Source organism: Odocoileus virginianus, chromosome 33 (assembly GCF_023699985.2).
Source record: "Odocoileus virginianus isolate 20LAN1187 ecotype Illinois chromosome 33, Ovbor_1.2, whole genome shotgun sequence".
NCBI lineage: Eukaryota > Metazoa > Chordata > Mammalia > Artiodactyla > Cervidae > Odocoileus > Odocoileus virginianus.
In genome coordinates, this window is record NC_069706.1 from 25,227,685 (window position 1) to 25,246,004 (window position 18,320).

General features: G+C 53.9%; 1 protein-coding gene across 6 annotated transcripts; it reads right to left on the reverse strand.

The window, feature by feature from the left end:
- Positions 1-17: 17 nt before the first annotated feature.
- Positions 18-18,051, reverse strand: TAOK2 (TAO kinase 2). Of its 6 annotated transcripts, none has more exons than XM_070461166.1 (19): positions 17,216-18,040; positions 14,071-14,237; positions 13,817-13,888; positions 13,618-13,719; positions 13,077-13,122; positions 12,850-12,946; positions 12,588-12,701; positions 12,390-12,481; positions 10,225-10,318; positions 10,044-10,125; positions 9,115-9,282; positions 8,693-8,953; positions 8,398-8,559; positions 6,580-6,945; positions 6,291-6,494; positions 5,732-5,971; positions 2,440-2,652; positions 1,334-1,516; positions 18-1,251 (listed from the first exon to the last, which is right to left on the reverse strand). In XM_070461166.1, the coding sequence occupies exons 2-19, from the start codon at positions 14,200-14,202 to the stop codon at positions 730-732; spliced, it is 3,150 nt and encodes a 1,049-aa protein (XP_070317267.1). In that variant the 5' UTR covers positions 14,203-14,237; positions 17,216-18,040; the 3' UTR covers positions 18-729. The 6 variants fall into 6 exon arrangements, with proteins under 6 accessions (XP_070317267.1, XP_070317268.1, XP_070317270.1 ...); XM_070461169.1 differs by lacking the exon at positions 18-1,251 and adding an exon at positions 1,654-1,761 and having other exon boundaries at positions 1,428-1,516; positions 17,216-18,038; XM_070461167.1 differs by lacking the exon at positions 2,440-2,652.
- Between the last annotated feature and the right edge of the window lie 269 nt (positions 18,052-18,320).

The window sequence follows — 18,320 nt, forward strand, 5'->3', positions numbered from 1 at the left end:
AAAGGTGAGTCCTGGGATCTGTCAGAATAACCAACAGTTTATTAAAAGCTTGCTGTAGGGCTCTGTGCCAGCCCCATAGCTGGGAGGGGCTCTCATGACTGCCCCCAGGCCCGGGAGCAGCCCCTTCCAAGGTTTTTATCTTGTTTACCTGCCCCAGCTCTGATCTCAATTAAAAAAAAAAAAAGATAAAAGGACAAGACGGCACAGGACGTCAGACAGCAACGGGGGAATGGAGAGACCCAGGCATCCTGACCCCAAGACCCCATCCCGATCTTTCAGGAAGGCTTTTTCCTCCAGTTCTTCCCTCCCAGGCCCCAGACCTGCTCTGCCACATCCCAAGTCTGGGGGCCTGGTGTCCCCAGTCCATGGCCCCACTCCAGGGGGTAGTATAGTTCTCTTTATATAATATATCTAGACCCACCCTTCCCCCTCCCCCAGGGGACTAGATAAATATTTGACACGCATATCTCCCTCCTCTCCCGAGGCCGTGATGGAGAGAAACCCTGGCACCATGGTGGGGAGGCAAGGGCTCCCGGCCAGCCTTGAGGCACCTATGCCAAGCTGGCCTTGGGCCGCTGGCCAGCCCAAGAAGCTCATGAGATGAGGTCTGAGAGGAGCTGGAGCCAACATCCTATCCCCCACCCTTGGGTGGACCTCAGGCTTACAGCCCTCCAGGATCAGGCTCCACCCACCCCTGCCTCATTCATCTGCTCATATCCACCTTGTACTTCAGGAATAGAAGTGGGAGGAACCATTGAGGATGTGGGAAGCGACACTGGTGCTGCGGCTCAGAGGCCCAGGCACTGCAGCAGCAGGCGGGCCCACACTGTCACTGCCACTGCCCCCCGAGGCTGCTCGCCGCAGGGGCTGAGGGCTATTTCTTAGCAGCAGCAGGGCTCCACCACGGGGGGTGCCACTCTGTGCTGGGGGCCCCAGCCAGTTTGGGGGACCCGGGGGAGCCAAGAGAGCAGGCTGACGCCAAGCCGGGGGCGGCATGCCTGGTGGAGGAGGGCCATGGCTCCAGTGCGCCCCTGAACGGGGAACCGGCCGGGAGGGCCAGGCGGGGGCAGGGGGTGGAGCAGGATAGCCCTGGGCAGCAGCCTCAGCTGGGATGCCCCCCAGAGCCATACTGGAGAAGCCTAGCCTCATGCTCTCCGCATCGAAAGCCTCGATCTCACGGGCCTGCCGCTCAAGCAAACTCCGGATTCGCTCAGAGCGCCCTGTCTGCAGGGCCAGCAGCTCCTCTTCCACCTGGGGTACCCAGAAGAGAGGTTAGACGGTCCAGGATGGGGGCTGCCCTCCCCAGCCCATCCTGGAAGCCCAGCCCTCTCACCCGCTGCTCCAGCAGGGCCCGCCTCAGGGCTACTCTCTGCTCCAGCTCCCGTAGCTCCCGTTCATGCTGACTCTCCGTGCGGATCTTGATCTTGCTCTGGTAAGCATTGAGCAGCTCCAGCTCTTGTTGCAGCTGCTGCCGAAGGGCCTGGAACTCTGCTTCCTGGGTTTCATCAAGCCGCAGCTAGAGATCAGGAAGAACAAATTTTAAGGGCCTCCTCCCTGACCCCCACAAATCCTCCCCTGCCCCAGTAGGCCTGGGCCCTAAGGTTTCAAGCAGCAGCCAGTCTCAACATCTATCAGAATGAAAGGTCGTCATACCCTGTGACACAGCAATTACACTTCCAGGAATTTATCCCCCACGTATACTTGCACATGTGCTCGCAGATGTTCACTGAAGCGTTGTAATAGCAAAATACTGGAAACAACCTAAATGTCCACCAATAAGGGATGGGTTAAATAAATTGTGGTACATCCATACCATGGAAAATTCTATGCTCTTAAAAAATGAGACATGTACTGACATGGAAAGATGTCCAAGAAATATTAGGTGGAAAAAGTTAAGAGGACAGTTTGCAAAGTATGATTCCATTTTGGTTTAAATTTTTAATATAATTTTCCAAATATGCATAGGAAAAAAGTCTAATACATTAACGATTACCTCTGAGAGGTGGGATAAGTGAGGGAATGGCAAATGAATAAGGACACTTTTACTTTTTATACTTAAGTGACCCATTCCAGTGTCATGTGATCACTAACAGCAACCTTCAAAACCCTCCAAACAGGCCTGAAGGCCACACTTATTTTGATTTGCTCCCTGTTCACACATTAAACTAACTCAGGCCCAGGAAAAAAGTACAGCCATTCTTTCCTTGGTGGTTCTCGGTGGAGTAGGCAGGCTGGCTTTGTCAAGACCTTAAGAAAATACTTAAAGAGAAATAATAATAAAACCATTGCAGAGAATCTCAACAGTGGGAGAGTATCTGAGCTTCCCAAGAATAAAAAGCCCTCTCTGTCTCTACACTCCCGACTTCCAGTGTTCACAGCTAAGCAGGAAATACAAAGGCCAATCTCCACCATGCTCCCTCCCTGGACCCCAGGCCTCACCGCCTGTGAGCTGAGCATCTCTGAGATGGACTGGTCGTACTGCTCGGCTAGGATTGCCAGCTTGCGGGTCTGTTCTTCCTTGAGCCGCTTAAGGAGGCTCTTGTGCTGAGCTTTGGGCGTGGTCTCCAGCAAGTGGGCCCGCAGAGCCTTGTACTGCCGAGTCTGGATCTTACACGTCTCCTGGAACTGCTTCTTGATCTGCAGCTCCTTAGACTATGCAGTGGACGGACCAAAGGGAGATGGGGGCAGGGGGGAGGAGGAGGAACAACCGGGGAGAGGGGAGAATAAAGAGAGGAGGAGAGGAGACAGCAGCAGAGACAGGGAGAGAGGGAGAGAAACAGAAAACATGTTAGACAGAGGGGGCGGGGGAGCTGTATACAGACAGACATGGAGAGATGGGGTTGTGTGGAGAGAGATCAAGAAGATGCTGAATGGACAAGAGATGCAAAGAGAACAAGAGCTTCCAAGAGCATGTTCAGAGTTGGGTGGACAACTCACAAGAAACAGCAGGAGAGTTCATGAAGAGGGAACTGAGACTCTTTCAAGTACTGAGTGCACACAAGAAGTTTTGACCATGCAGAGGAGGAAGAAAATATGACCTAGAGACAGATGCCTGTGAGCAGATAACAGAATATACATGAGTGAGAAAACCAAGTCACTCAACACACCCATGGAAGACAGCAACAAAGCTGAGGAAAGACAGAGGAAGTCCCAGGTTCACCACCTCAGGGTCAGAGGGAAGGAAGAAGGATAAGCACCAAGCCAAGAAATGGGTAAGAAAGGGTGGCCCTGTTTCAGGCCACATAAGGGAAAGGGGCAAAGGTGGTGGCCAGGAAGGGCCTGACAAGTCCAACAGGCCAGCAGCTGCCACCCTGACCAGACCTCCACAGTCCAGCCTGGCCCTTGTGCACTCAGCTCCCACTCCAAGCCCACAACCAATCCCATTTCCACGGCCCCCACACTTTTGGGCCCCCAAATTCACCACCCCCTACTGGGGAGGGTTTGCAGTCCCATCCCCCAGCCCTGATGCCAGGAGAGAAACTCAGCTCCCAAACAGATGGGAACCACATAGGGAGTGGGTTGGGAGAAAAGGCAGTGAATGAGGATGAAAGGACCCAGGACCTGAGCACTCCCTGGGAGGAATCCACATACAGGGGAACCGTGCGACCAAGCAGCTCAACAGGGGCCCAGCCCTGCCCAGCTGGTAGTGGTCATGGTGCAATGAAGCTATGAGGGTAGAGAAGATGAGGCTGAGGAGTGAAAGGGGTTGAGATAACGTAGATGGGTTGAAAAGGTCATGGAACTGGGGGCCAAGGGTCCAGACTGGGGGCATACCGGGGAGGCTAGGCGGCAGGACAAAGCAGACAGAGGCAGCCTGGGCCAAAGGTACAGTTCCGCTCAGATATTTTATTTGTGTTTGTCTTTTTCTTTTTTTGGTGGGGGAAAGGGGACAGGTTGGAAGGGAGACAGAAAAACAAAATCAAAGAGAGAAAAAAAAAAAAAAAAACATGACTCTTCCCACCCATTGCCACCCCTGGCCCCAGGCCTGAGTCGATGAGGGTGAGGATGAGCACACACACAGTGGGAGAACAGCAATAACTTAGGGTGGGGAGGAGCATCAGGAGAACACAAAGTATCGTCTCCGGACTCCATGGCAGGGGAGGCTGCCTGTCTAGAGGCTGAAGGGCTGGAGGTGAGGTGCAGGGTGTGGGGTGGATGGGAGGAGAGGCCAGGGAATGGAGAAACTTCACTGAGTAGTGGGAGATAAAGTGCTCAATGCTCTGGATTCGGGCTGGGGAGGAGCTGGAGTTGGTCACCTCCAGGGAGGCAGGGCCCGGGACTGGCGGGCTCGGGGTCTCCGCCCAACGAGCATCCCTGGTGGTGGCTGGTGGGAGGCAGGAGGGCCCAGCCGGCGCTGGCTGCGTGGAAGCAGCCGGGGGATACGGCTGGGCCGCTCACCCCGAAGCAGGCCCCAACTGGCCAGTGTGTGGACAGCCCAGGGGGGCAGGCGGGTGGCTAAACTTTGGCTGGCCCGGGCCAGGCGCCAGTTCCAGCCCTTGCACAGGGCCCAAAACCTGGCCAAAAGGGCTAGTGGGTGTCGGGCAGTGCGAGGATTACCCCGTCGGGGCCCAGGGACAGGAATACGGCTGCGGAAACCATCCTTGTTGGTCTTGGGGTACAGTGCAAATAGGCCCCGGTCCCCCACAGCCCCGCAGCCCTGCAGGGCCCGGAAGACCATGGGTGATAGGCGCAGCAGAGCCCGCAACCAGAGTCGAGAGATGCCCCGGCGCATCCGGGGGCCCTGCTGTCGCACCCATTTGCCCCCTGCTGCCAGAGCTGCCAGAGGTAGAGCCAGGCCTGGCCAGGCGAGGAGCCAGGCAGCCCCAAGGCCCAGAGGGACACCCAGGAGGCCTCGGCGCCAGCTCAGACTGAGGACGGCCCCCAGTGCGGTGCCCTGAGCCAGGAGAAGGAACAGACTGGGGGGCAGGTGTAGAGCTGTACAAAGAAGTAGGTAGGAGGCCCCCAGGCCCACCAGCCCCACCTCAAGGGCCAGCAGGGCTGCCTGCAGGCCACCCCCACCCTGGGCCGCCAGCAATGGGAGCAGCAGCAGAAGTAGTAGGGGCAAGAGGCCCGAGGAGGACCCCACTGCAAAGGAGAGTCCAGCCAGGAGGCCATGGGACAGGAGTCCAGGGAGCTGGCTAGTAGTGCCTGGCCTCAAATGTGTTGGAGGGGGTTCCGGGGGGATGTCTGGTGAGGGACAACCATCTCCAGGATCCCTTGGGGTCCTAAATGGAGCCCCCTCCTCCTCTTCCTCTTCTTCCTCAGGGACTGGGGTCAGTGCTGGACCCTGGACCCAGTCAAGCTCAAACTCCTCACCCAAGAGGCTGCCATCCTCCTTCCCCCACAACCTCCATTCCACCGATGCCTCCTGGCCCACAATGCTCCTCTCCTGCGGTGCTGGGGATGGCACTCTAAGCTCCCCTGTCTCCTCCTCAGGTAGCCCCCAAACCTCCTCATCAACCAAACTCTCATGGTTTTGTGGACTGGGGCTAACAGTTCCTGACTCTTCCCCAAGTATCCTCTGCTCCTCTGGCTCCAAGGCAGCCCCTTCCTTCCCCAGAATCCTTCTCTCTGGAACCGCTTCCTCCTCCTCTCCCAGCATTCTTTGGTCCAGGACCGCCTCCTGGCCAGGTGAGCAGGGCTGCTCTTCTCTAAGGGCGCCTGTGTTAGGTGGTCCCACAGCCCCAGGAACGGGGAGCGGGAGGCCCGGGGGACGCTGGCCTGCACGTACTTTGAGGCTCTTGGGCTGCTGGCGAACCTGGGCCGCGTGCTTCTGCCGCAACTCCTGCTCACGCCGCTTATTGTACTCCAGCTGGTTGCCCAGCTCCGTCTGGTGTTGCAGGCGGGTGAGCTCAGCCCGAGTGCGCTGCACAGCCTGCAGCTGCCGGAGCTCCAGCTCCCGCGTGGCCTCGTGCTGCCGCAGCAGCAATGCACACTCCAAGTCCTTCTGTGTCTGCTTCTTGTTCAAGTCCTGAGGCAAAAGGGAGGCAGGGCCCAGAAAGGGGTTAGGAAGCCTTGTGAGTGTCAAGGAAACGGGAGCCCCAGGACTCCTTGGTAAGGGAACTGAGGGTGGGGAGATGAGGGGTGTGGATGAAAGGGGAAAGGGTGCCAAACTCCTGGCAGGTTGGAGCTGGAGCAGGGTCTGGTGGGCATGAGAAGTCAGAGATGCTGAAGAGAAGCTGACCCACAACATGAATGAGAGCAAAGAGGAAAGATGGTCCCAAGTGAGGCAAATGAAACAGGGCAGGAGTCTGGGACCTGGGAGGCGACTGGGGGAGGGGGAGGCCTACCTCTCGTAGCAGGTCCTGGTCTAGGCTGTGACGTGCCAGCAGCATCTTGCGCTTGTACTGGCGACACTGCAGCTCAAAGTACTGGCGCTGCCGCCGCAGCAGCCCAGCCTCCTCCTCTGCCTGGCACTGCTGTAGCTGCTCCTTCTGCCGCAAAAGCCACTCAGCCTTCTCCCTCTTGGGGGTGCTGGGGTTCTCCTGGAGTTCCTAAGAAAGGGCAGTGGGAGAGCCAGGGGGTCAGGGTCTGCCTCACCCCCCACCAACCCCACCCACAGCTGCAGCCCAAACCCACCTCCTTCAGCTGCTCCTTCCGCAGTTTGTAGGTTCGTTTCTGCGCCTCCAGCAGGGCGGCCAGCTCCTTCTTCTGCTGCCCAAGGATGTGCTGCTGGAACTTCCGCTCCTCGGCCTGAGCGGCTCGCGCCTCCTTCTCCCCGATGGCCTGGTGCCGCCGGGACAGCTTTTCGGCTTCAGCCCCAAAGCCAGCCCGCTGTGCCTCGAGCTCCCGCTGCAGCCGCGCACTGTGCTCCTCACGCTCACCCCTCAGCCGTGACTCCAACGCCAGCAGCTGTTTCTGGTGCTGTCGTCGCATCCGCTTATAGCCACTCAGCTGCTCCCGCAGGGCTGAGTCCTGCTCATGCTCCTGAATCTGACGGCTGACCTGGGGAGGGAGAAAGGATGAGGAGTGGGGAGCAGCTCTGGTGCCCGTGTTATTAACACACACACAGTCTTCGTGCTGTATGGGCAAGAACATGAGTTTTTGATGCAAGGGTTTAATTCTCATTTGGTACCTTCCTCACTTAACCTCTCTGAGCCTGCCACCTCTACTGGAGAATGGAGACATCATCTCCCTCATGGGTTGGTGTGACCGCATCAGACAAGAAAAGGGATTGAACACAGGGTTTTACCTAAAAGTAGGGACAATTCAGAATGACTGAAAAGAGTAAAAGAATCAAGACAGACCTGGGCCCAGACCTCCAGCTCTGCCACTTCCTAACCATGTGACTTCAAGAAAGTTAATGCTGCTAAGCCTCAGTTCTGTTACAGGAGACAATAACACCTCCTCATACGGGGCTGTGGCGATTAAGTTTGATACCTATGTAATAGTATCTAGAACACTCTGAACTAGAAAAGTGATAGTTCCTTCCTTTTCAGCAAACACTGAAGACCATTTATAGCCCAGGTATGGAGGCAGAATACAGACCATGGGCTCTAGATGACAAGAACACTGGACCTGGATGCCCTCATCTGTAGTTTGAACTCAGATGCCATTGTTCAAAGGCTATGTCAACGGCTCCAAACTAGTCCAGGTGGCCAAATCGCTGCAAGTCCCAGACCTCCTGCACAGTATCACAAAGCACCAAGCATCAGAGGGTCTGAAGAGTTCCCCTAGCAGAACAACCAGTTGTAAGCAGAGGGTAAAAGAACGTAACAGACCAACCAATGGCCTCCAAGAGGACTGTCGACACAGCTAAATAAGAACGTAGTCTAAAAGTCTACTAAAATTATAGACAAAAACATAGTTTTCCTGTGAGCTGAGAAAAAAAAAAAAACTAAAACGCCATGCCTTTATTTTAGGAGAGGACCAAGATACTGGTTACAGAATTTGAGAACTACCAAAGGGAGCCCTTCTGAGTCACAACTATGTCATCTCTTAAATGGAATCATATCCTCACCCTCCCAGAAAAGCTGGATTAAATACAGGCAGGTGTGGGGGCCCGCAAGCCAATTACTGGTACAGGCAGATACCTGTACATCATCTCTGCTCTCTAGGGGCACAGAATCCAGCAGACCTGTCACAATGCTGTTCAGGAGCATCACAGCACAGGACATGAGGCACCTGGCTCGCCAGGAGCCTGGGAAGACACACCAGGAGATGCTGTCTAAGTCTAGCCACAAAGACAGGGTGAGAGCTGGGCAACGTGACCGAAACAGTCTACTGAGAGAAGGGAGGCGAGAGGGGAGGATTTAGGTGAGACAGTCGAGGTAAGAAGGACGTGATAGCAACAGACAAGAGTCTGGAATCTGGACTTAATCACACCCCACAGGGAGAAAGCCATTTCTGAACTTAAATAGTCTGGGGGAGGGGGTTACCCAGGATGGCTGTGCTTACCAGGGAGGCAGTACGGATGGTGGCAAAGTGGTCCCTGTTGCGGCAATAAGCCCGTCGGCGGGCAGAAGAGGTGGTAGAGGTGGGAGCTGGGGCTGCAGGTGGCTGGAGAGGCCCTGGGGTCATCTCTGGCTGGTAGGGGTCATCATAGAGGTTATCAGAGCCCTAGAGGAAGAGAAGGTGGAAGGAATGCCCAAGTCTCAGAGGTCAGAGGGTCCAGAGAGAGTTCCCTGAAGACCCAGTCACACTTGGAGCAGGGCCCTGTGGCTGTCAAGCCTACTCAGGGAGAGCTGCATACCGGCAGCCGGTGGATGATGGAGCTGTGGGAGGTGACTGTGTGCTCCCCCTCCTGCATCATGGCCATCTCCCGGGCTTCAGGGCCTTCTTCCTCCTCCTCCTCTTCTTCCTCCTCCTCTTCCTCCTCCTCATTATCAGAGGCATCTGCCAGGCTGTTGACTGAGCTGCTCTGGCTAGAGGCGCTGATGGACATGCTGGGCACCGAATGGCTACTCTCTAGACTGGTCAGCGTCCCAGCCCGGTGCATGTAGGGCTCTGCCTCCTGTGGACAGGACATGGGCTGTTGGGAAGGGAAGGCGAAGGGCAAGGCAAGTGTACACGGAGACAGAGGGTATGAAGAGGGGTGGGGGAGCGGGACCAAGCAGCTGCTCAGAGGCAAGTACAACATGGTGATGAAGATGGTGGCAGGGCACCCTGGGTCACCTCCTCCTCCTCTGGGGCCTCCGCGCCAGGGCCATTGGGCGCCTCCTGGAACAGTATCTTCTTCATCTTGCGGTACTGCAGGTTGTCCAGCTCCCGAACAGCATCCTTGGTCCTCTGGATAAGGTCCATGATGACTGTGGGTGGCCGCTCACGGAGCACAAAGCGGTGCTGGGGGAAGAGAACACCGAGACCTGCTGCCAAGCACCCCCGCACCCCAACATCCCATGGATCCTGGCATTCCCTCTGGCCTGAGGCACTCCCCTGGGTCCGTGCCCACCATAGGCTGATGCTGGCCTTGTCCCTAGCCCTCCTCCCACATTAATTTTTACCACCCAATCTCTACTCCCCAGACACTCTTGTTCCTCCAGGTGAGAACAGCCAGAGATCTGGATTCTAGTCCAGGTCTTCAAAGTACTCTGTGCCCCTGGACATGTCATGAGGCTTCTCTGGGCCTCACAAGGCATCCCACAATTATAAAATAAGTGGGTCAAACTAGACAGTTCCCAACTAGGGGTCTTAGGGCCCCGTGGATCTCTGGAGGAATGGGGGCCCCTCTATTTTTGATAACTTGAAAAACACCTAGGGAAATCACACATTTACCTACGACAAGGTTACATAGGCTTCTGGCTTAAATTATATTAGATCAGTGTGGTAACCCTGGTTATCGCACGCTGATGAGAAGCTCTGACTTGCAATTATATATATCTTTGATTAATGAAAGACGTGAAAACAAATTATCACTTAATAAAGGCAGTCTCCTAGATAAACTCTTGCAAAACAGAGTCCACTGGGCACTGGGGATGGATGTGGGAATTCATAAATGAAGTTCTTGGTAGAGGAAGAACCAGGAATCTCTACTTTCACTGAGGGATTTCTGTGATTCCAACAAATTTCAGTTCTAGGAGAATGCTATGTCAGTGAGCCCTCACCTTCAGAAGAACCTCTGAGGTTGGTCTGTCTTGAGGGATTTTCTGAAGGCAGGAGTCGACAAAATTCCGGAAGTACTCAGACCTAGAAGTCACAGGAGGGTAAGGGTAGGGTGGGGAGGGCATGAGTCAGGCAGCCTTACCCCTGTGGCCTACCCCTGGGCCCAGAAACCCCAGTCCTCACCAGTGTCCTGACTGAAGCACGGGGGACTCGTTCTGTGCAATGTGGTATAAGGCACTCATCGCATTCATGTTAAACAGTGGTGGTTTCCGTTCCGCTACAGAAAAAGGTAAAGGGGGAGAAGGTGAGAGGTGGCAGGTGGGCAGAGGCGACTAAACTTGAAATCAGAAGACTGTGGTCCACACCCCCGCTCCCCGACTTCCTCATTCCCTGAACCTAAGCAATTCCCATAACCTGAATCAATTCCTTCCTCTCTTAAGATGCAACATCCAGCCTTTCCACTGCACGTGGGTAGAAGAGAGATCAGAGAAAACAACACACACAAATGCACCAACAAAGGCAGAGGGAAGACATTCACTTGCCAGCCCAGTATTTACCAGATGCCCAATGAGAGCAAAACACTTGTGTAGGTACTGGAAAAGATAAACAGACAGGCCCTGTTTTCAAGGAATTTTCAGTCTAACAGAGAAGGTTAAGTGAGACTGAACGAATAACATCAAGTTCAAAGTGCTAATAACTGGCCTAAGAGCAAAACAGTAAATGGGTGGAAAGCCAGGCCTTCAAGTTGGTCCATTTGCAGGGGTTTCAGGGAAGCTTGTTTGGAAAAAGGAATAATGGAGATAGGCCTTAGTTCAGAAGTTGCAAGCAAGAAGCCCCTTGTGGCCCAGACGAATGTTTTGTATTGTTTTGGTTTGGGCCTCAACAATGATTTTTAAATTCTGACACTAGCAATGAAATAACCTAAATTTCCAGTTTCTTTTTTTAAAAAATTAGATCTGGTAAAATGAAGCCTACATTTCTGCATAACAATGGGCTGGAGCTAAACAATAGAGCTGCCTGTTCTCCTGGGAACAGCAACCTCCAGTTTGCCTTAGTCTCCCTCCATACTACTTCTCTGACACCAACTGAGTCATCAGTTGCCATTTACAATCAAGATTGATGTTTTTTTTTTTCTATAATATAGTTTTCTGTGCACATTTCTGTACCAAAAATTAGCAATAAAATGGATAGCTCTAGATTTTTCTTATACTGGCCTGCTTCACATACTTCCATCGCCTATCTGTTCATGGCCTTAAACGGTAACTGTGTAGATAGAGGAAAAGGCAAGTCCAAATCTCCAACCTCAGGCCAAGGACAGGGTACAAAGGTAATTAAGAGGAAATATTCATAGCACACTTAGGGGTGGAGCTTGTAAAGGGGGAAAGCCAGCCTTTAGGAAGCAAGAGCCTTAAACTTGGTGTAAGTAAGAACGGGGATGGCTTCAGTCTTGAAGGCAACAGGGAGGATCTGAGGTGGAGAGAAAACAACAGCACATCTCTGATGTAAAAGAGAATGGAAGGAAGAAGAGACTGGCAGTGGGAAAGAGCATGACAGGAAGTTGTTGTTGAGAGTAACTAAAAGCATCTCTTTCTTGGGCACCTATTTTGTGCCTGGTACTTGTGTGTGTATTGGGGTGGGGGTGGGGGTGTGCTTACAAATATTTTCTCCCTAAAACAGTTGTTGCAATATCATTGGCTGGCAGAAAAGAGAACCTCAACAGGGCTTCAAGACCTCATGAACTCACTGAACCGAGCTCTTTGGCCTTATCACTCACTGCTCTTTGCCACCAACTAAAGCTAGTCTCAGCTCCCCAGGCCTGCTCCTCATTCTCTGTCTGTAATGCTGCTTTTCTCTACAAGTCTTCCAACAGTTACCTATTATTTGTTGTGTGGTTCTGTTTAGACATCTCTGCTAAAAGAAGACCTTCCTCAGCCCCTAATTAGGTCAAGTCCCTTGTTTTCTGGTTGTACTGTTCCTGTATCATTTCCATTCAGCTTTTTTCACATAGACAGAAAAAATACCTACTTCCCCCACTTGAATGTAAGTTCTAAGAAAGCAGGAACCTCATTCACTGCTATACCCTCAGAACCTACTAGCACAGTGCATGGCACACAGTGGGCGCTCAAAAAAAGATTTAGAACTAGCATAGTGCAAAAGATGAATGCTATGAAATCTTTTGGTCTAAGAAATGGCAGGGTTTGACAGCTGCTTGTACTGGGGATCAAGGGTCCTCAAAATGGACAGGTGCCTGGAAGCCTCAGAGGATGGGACAGTGTGGGGATAAAGTAAGAAAAAAAGAAAGGGGTGGAGAGAAAAGAGGATAAAGGAGCAGAGGTGAATGTCCTTACCCAGCTCGATGCAGGTTATGCCTAAGGACCAGACATCCACCTTGCCATCGTACTGCCCCTCATCCATCGCCAGGATCACTTCTGGAGCCATCCTGGGAGAATGGTCAGGAGAGAGAGGCTAATCACCCGCCCAGACCCTGCCAACTCCTGCTCCCAACACCCCAAGAGCTCTCTCCATTCGCCACCACTCCCGCTCACCAGTACGGGGTGCCCACGAAGGAGTTGGCAGGTGCCATGATGGATGCAGAGCCGAAGTCCCCCAGTTTCACCAAGCCTGGCTCTGACAGTAGGATGTTTCCAGCCTTCACATCCCTGCCGAAGGCAAAGCACAGGGGTAAGACACGCATCTCAGGCAGGCTGCTGGGCAGGGGCTTTGGCCAAGAAGACTACAGCCCAGCACAAGGAGGGGTGGTATACAGGGCACTCCCTCTCTCCCAGCCATCACCAGTGCTGCTCGTACCTATGGATCATGTTGTGGGAGTGCAGATAAGCCAGGCCCTGAAGGGCCCCGTGGGTCACAGCTGCAATCTCCACCTCCTGAAGGGGCTTCTTGTGCACTGGGGAGTAAAGGAAAACCATCAAACGAGGGAGTTCAGGGTGGGGCTGGAACTACTTCCCCTTTACCCGTCCCCTACAGCTTCTCTGCTCTTCTCCCTTCTCCCACTTGTTGGCCAAAGAATCACTTACCTTCCAGAAGGTCAGAAGCTGAACCCAGGCAATACTCCATCACCAGCTATGGAAGGGTCAAGGGTCAGAGATCAGCAGACCTGGCCACCCCTGGCCTAGCTCGCTTGGGGAGAGATCCAAAACAGAGGGCTTCCTTGCCTAGCCACTACTCAAGCAAAACCCCCCGGGGTGATAACAGGGAGAAAGGACAACTGAGAAAACAAAAAAGGTGGGGGAAGTCCCTGGAGTTAGGCCCTCCTTTAGAAAGAGCCCAAGACATCACTAACACCAGCAGCTGAATCCCATCATTCAATCTCCTGCTCCTCCAGCTCACGTGCCCCACTTCAACTGCTAACAGGTTATGACACTCTTCAGCCTCTCCCTCTGGATGCACAATATGACTTATGAGTTTGTCTGAGGACTAAAGAGGTTGGGAGAGATTTCCTCCCTCCCAAGATCTGCATGACACACCCGGAATAGGGCCCACCTCAGAGACTAGACCAGGATAAGGATCACTGAGTACTGGCAAAGATGATGAGGGCAGAGTCGGGGCCTAGCTCACCCAAGCTGTGTGCTCCCTCAGGTAACAGCCCCGGTACTGAATGGTATTGGGATGCCGAAGCTTCTGTAGGAACCGCACCTCCTTGATGATGTCCTGCCATTTCTGAGAGAAGGTAAGAAAGGGGAGGAGAGATTTACTCAGTCTGTATCTTAAGACTGGGGTCCTTGGTGTCATACCCAGTCTGTCAAGCTCAGCCTACCTCATTTGACTGCTTTCCACTGTAGGACATCTTCTTGATGGCCACCACCTCACTATTCCGGACATCCCGGGCCTAAGGACCAGACCAGCAGGTAGTGAAGGCCCCCAGAAAGCACTGGGCAGCAAGAAGACTTGCTGGCCCAGTAGGAGAGGGCAGGAGAGGTTGGTGTGGTGGAGGACAGGAGCACACAGGGCTGTTTGGAGGTCCACAGTGGGGAGACAGTCCCTACCCCACCCTCCCAAGCTTTAACTCACAAAGTACACAGCTCCAAAGCTGCCATGGCCAATCTCACGGAGGTCAGAAAAGAGCTTTTCTGGGTCATCCTTGAAGAAAAGCTCAGCCACATCGGGGTCCTTCAGGCTCCCGGCCCGGCCCCCAGCTGGCATGGTGGCCCCTGGGGGCCCTGAGAGTGGGGCTTGACCTGATGAAGAGAAGGGACCCTTAGAACAAAGACCAGGCCCTCAGAGAGAGAAAGGAGCCAGTCCCTCAAGTTTCTGCCTTCTTCCCTGGTTCCGACGAGGCGGAGGCACTACTAAGGAAGGGCAGGGGGAGATTAGGAACATCAAAGCTCAAAAAAATAAATAAATAATGAAGTTGCTCTGGCAACCAGAGTACGGGGGGCTGGGTCCCTGAAGTCCCTAAAACTGCAGGAAGACTGGGAGTTCAGCATCCTCAACAACACCCTCAGCCCTCAACAAGTTTCATTTCCCCATAACCTCTAAATCTCCCCTCAAGAATAAAGATTCTGCCTCCCAGCTAGAGCCCCATGTCCCCAAGTGTCCTGTCCCACAAGTCCCATGCCCCAAATATTTCCAGGCACCTTCCCGTTCCCCTTGGCGTGGAGGCCCCCTCCTCCCTCAACCTCTCACACTCTGGGAGAGAGCAGGAAACAGCCAGGCCGGAGGCAGTGGAAATCCGGCCATTGTTACAAGTGGGTACTGGCCCACAGGGGCCAGGAGGCTCACTCTCAAAAAGGGCCAGGGATGCCGTGGCAGGCAGGAGGTCCAGAACGGGAGGACGGAGAGAAATGGCATCTGGCTCAGTGGGCCTGCAATCTGGGCTGCCTTACTTGTCCAGCCCTATGGCATACCCATCACACACGTACAGGACACTGGTGGCACAAAGAGGTACTGAGCATGCGTAGTAAGCACCTTCTGTGCATTATCTCATTCAACCCTCACAACCTTATAAGGTGTTACTATTACCCCTATCTACTTTAACAGCCCTATACAACAAAAAGGAAAGGAGCGTTATCACCATTTCACGGATGAGATCGCTGAGGCACAGAAAGAAAGGACTTCTCCAAGGCCAGCGAACAGGCTCTTCTCTCCAGTCAGGCCTATGTACTTATTTACTCTCTCAAAAACTCACCCCAGCTCAGTCCCCTCCTGCAGGAAGCCTCCCTGACTACCTCAGCTCTTGGGGAGAGCTTCTAGAGTCCACAGTCAAAAAAATATCGAAAACTCCAGCAATACATCAGTCAAGACCCCCAGCCCCCAGGGGATTCTAGGTCAGTCGCCTGGATAAGCACTTGCTGGAATTTAGGTACAAAGGAGTTTTCAGTGGCACTGGACTCCCAGGGCAGAGTTCTAGCTCCTTAAAAGCACCTAACAATTTAGCATGTAATTATATTCTGTTGTGCATTGTTTCCTGTTGTGTTGTTAATTTTGTCTCCTCAGCCCAACTGGAAGCTGGAGGGCAAGAAGTAAGCCTGACTCTCTGGTGGGCCCCCAGGGTGCAGAGGGCTCAGAATAGCCTGGGAGATTGATTGACTGCCCTCAGCCCAGTCCCAAGCAGCTCCCAGGCCCTGTTCTCCATTCTCCTGCCAGCAACCCTGCCAAGCACCCCTCACCCCCACCACACACCCACACACAAAGGCAGGTGCTCACAACTTGCCAAAGGAATCTTCTTGACCTCTTTACCAGCACCCAGCCAAGAATGCCAACCAAGCACCCCAGGTCACATATAAGAGATCCCTGCAAAACACCGCAAATTACAAACATGTGAGTGATTACCAAGTCTGTGCTAAATCATAACTACCTTCTAAGATGGACAATGTTACCTCCATGCGAGAGACGAGGAAACCCAAGCCTGTCCACTCTAAGATACATTACCAATGCATTTCATCTACAGTGGACAGCAACAGGGCTTTGAGTAAGTTCCTTAACACTTGGTCTTCTTTTCAGTAAAACGGATTACAGTGTGGAGCTGTTGTGAAATTTTAAATGAGATCTCATACTCAGGAACACTATGCAGACACTCAGCATATGGATTTTTCTTTCCCTGCCTCCAGAGTCATCACCACAAGGCTTAAATACTTTGGGGATCATTCTACCCCCTGGCAGCTTGGTTGGCTTTAACTGTTAAGAGACATCACTATCATTTGTCGAGACACAGCCCTCTTAGGAACCCAGGCCAAAGACTGGGCTCAGGGTAAAGATGAAGGTCACAGTAGAGACAGAAATCCATGAGGCAGAAGGCAGGAGCCAGAGCCTCCCATCAGGAAAGGTTCTGAGAACAACCCTCAGAAAAAGGCTGAGGACAGGAAGTTCTCCTCCCTCCCATTCTTAAATCCCACCCCAACCCATTCTACTCTGGACCCCTGGCTAAACCTAGGAATAGAAGAAAAGAGGTGACAAGAGACAGGTATGGCACACGGGCAAGACCTGATCAAGGACCTGAGTTCAAATCCTGATTCTGCCACTGTGTGATCTTGGGCAACCTCTCTGGGCCTCAATATGCTCAACTGTAAAATGGGAAGACAGCAATAAAACAGCCTCCCACCAGATGAATGGGAGGAGAGATAGCATGAGAATGGACCTAGAGCACTTTGTAAATGATAAATCCTCTGACAAACGAGATTACTTATACCATCACATCAAGAGGTTGGAAGGTAATAATAGGTGAGGGGAAATACTGCCAAGAACCCCCAAACACAAATGTACACATACACTTCCTAGAAAGGACAAAAAAACCCAACCAGACCAAGCCTAAAGAACAGATAAGCAGACCCACCACGGGGAGCAGAGATCTGGGAATTAACACCGCAAAGGAAAGAGAGTCACAATCATGAAGGGGCAGCTGTGAGGGGCAAAGTGAACAGGGAGATGACCAGAAGGGTGCAAATCCATCTGATTAGCTCAAGGACTGTAGGGCGTGACCCCGGCTGACATGACAGACCCTGTCATCTGAGGTCCCCCATCAACTAGATATAAGGAGGGGAAGAGAAAGGGGAAGAAGGTGGCAGCAGAAGCCAAGACTAGCCAGAGGCTGACCACTGGCTCAGCTGGCTTCCCCATCCCGAGGAGAGTGTCTACCCAGGCCCAGCTTCCCAGAAAGCAGCACCCTTTCTTCTCAAGCTAGACACAGGGACCCGCGGCCCTGCACCCCGTGTCTCACCTGGTAGGGGTCACTGTGGTGCCCCAGCGCTTCCGCTTCCTCCTGGGGTCCTCCAGCGGCTCTGCCAAACGGGGAGAGGGGCAAGGAGACCTTTCCCCTCGCCACCTCTTCCTCGGCTTTCGCCCTTCCTGAGGGGCGGGCCCGGGAAGCCTCCCCTGGAGGGGAGGGGGTGACAACCTGATCTGACCTCGCGGTCCAGTCCTCCTCCTCCTCGAGGGCGACAGTTGCTGAATCCCGGATTTCTGATTGTGGGGTCTGAACCCCAGATATGTGAACAGGGGGAGGCTGAATCTGATATCTGAATTCGTGGGGAATGAACCCTGGACACTGGTGCGCGCAGGGTCCTGAACCCCAGATTTTTGAAATCCTATGAAACAGAGCCCCAGGTTTAGAGAGGTTGGGACCCTAGTCCCGGATATCTGGAATCTCAGGGGCTGATACCCGGATATCTGAGAAGCGCGGGGTCAAGCCCGGAAATTCGGGACCAGGGGACTGAGCCCCAAGTCTTCCGCCACCAACAGGGGGCCTACCCGAGGACGTCCGACCGCACGGCCCCTCTCACGCCGGGGTCCGAGGGTGACAGCCCCCACTCCCGCCCCAGCCCCCTCCCTTTCCCCTTCTCTCTCCCGAGGATAGATGAAAGACTGTAGCGAAGGGCGGTCCCCGTGCCCTCTCTCCCTCTCCTCTTCTCAGTCTCAGCCTCTCTCCGCACCACAGCCCTGGTCTCGTCCCGGTCTCCCTCTCCCTCTTCCTCCCAATTCCAAGATGGAGACCGGGCGGGAGCGCGCAAGCGCCGTAAGGACGCCGGGCCAAGGGGGGCGGGGCCCCAAAGGAAGCAGCCCCGCCCCTCTCCCCTTACTGCTGCTGCCAGAGCTGGGCAGCAACCCAGCCAGAGTGCGCGCGCGCCCCGCCACGCGGACCCTGGGTGGGAGGAGGCGGGGAGAAGGGTTAGTCTTAGAGAGGGAGGAGCCCAGCGCGCAGTCCGACAACTGGTGGTGGAAAGTGATGCGGCGCATGCGTTCGCCCCGCCTTAGCGCGGAGCCTGAGCTTGTTGCTAGGGGAAGCTTCGAGGGGGCGCGGGTGGAAGGAAATGAGAAGCCGTGAT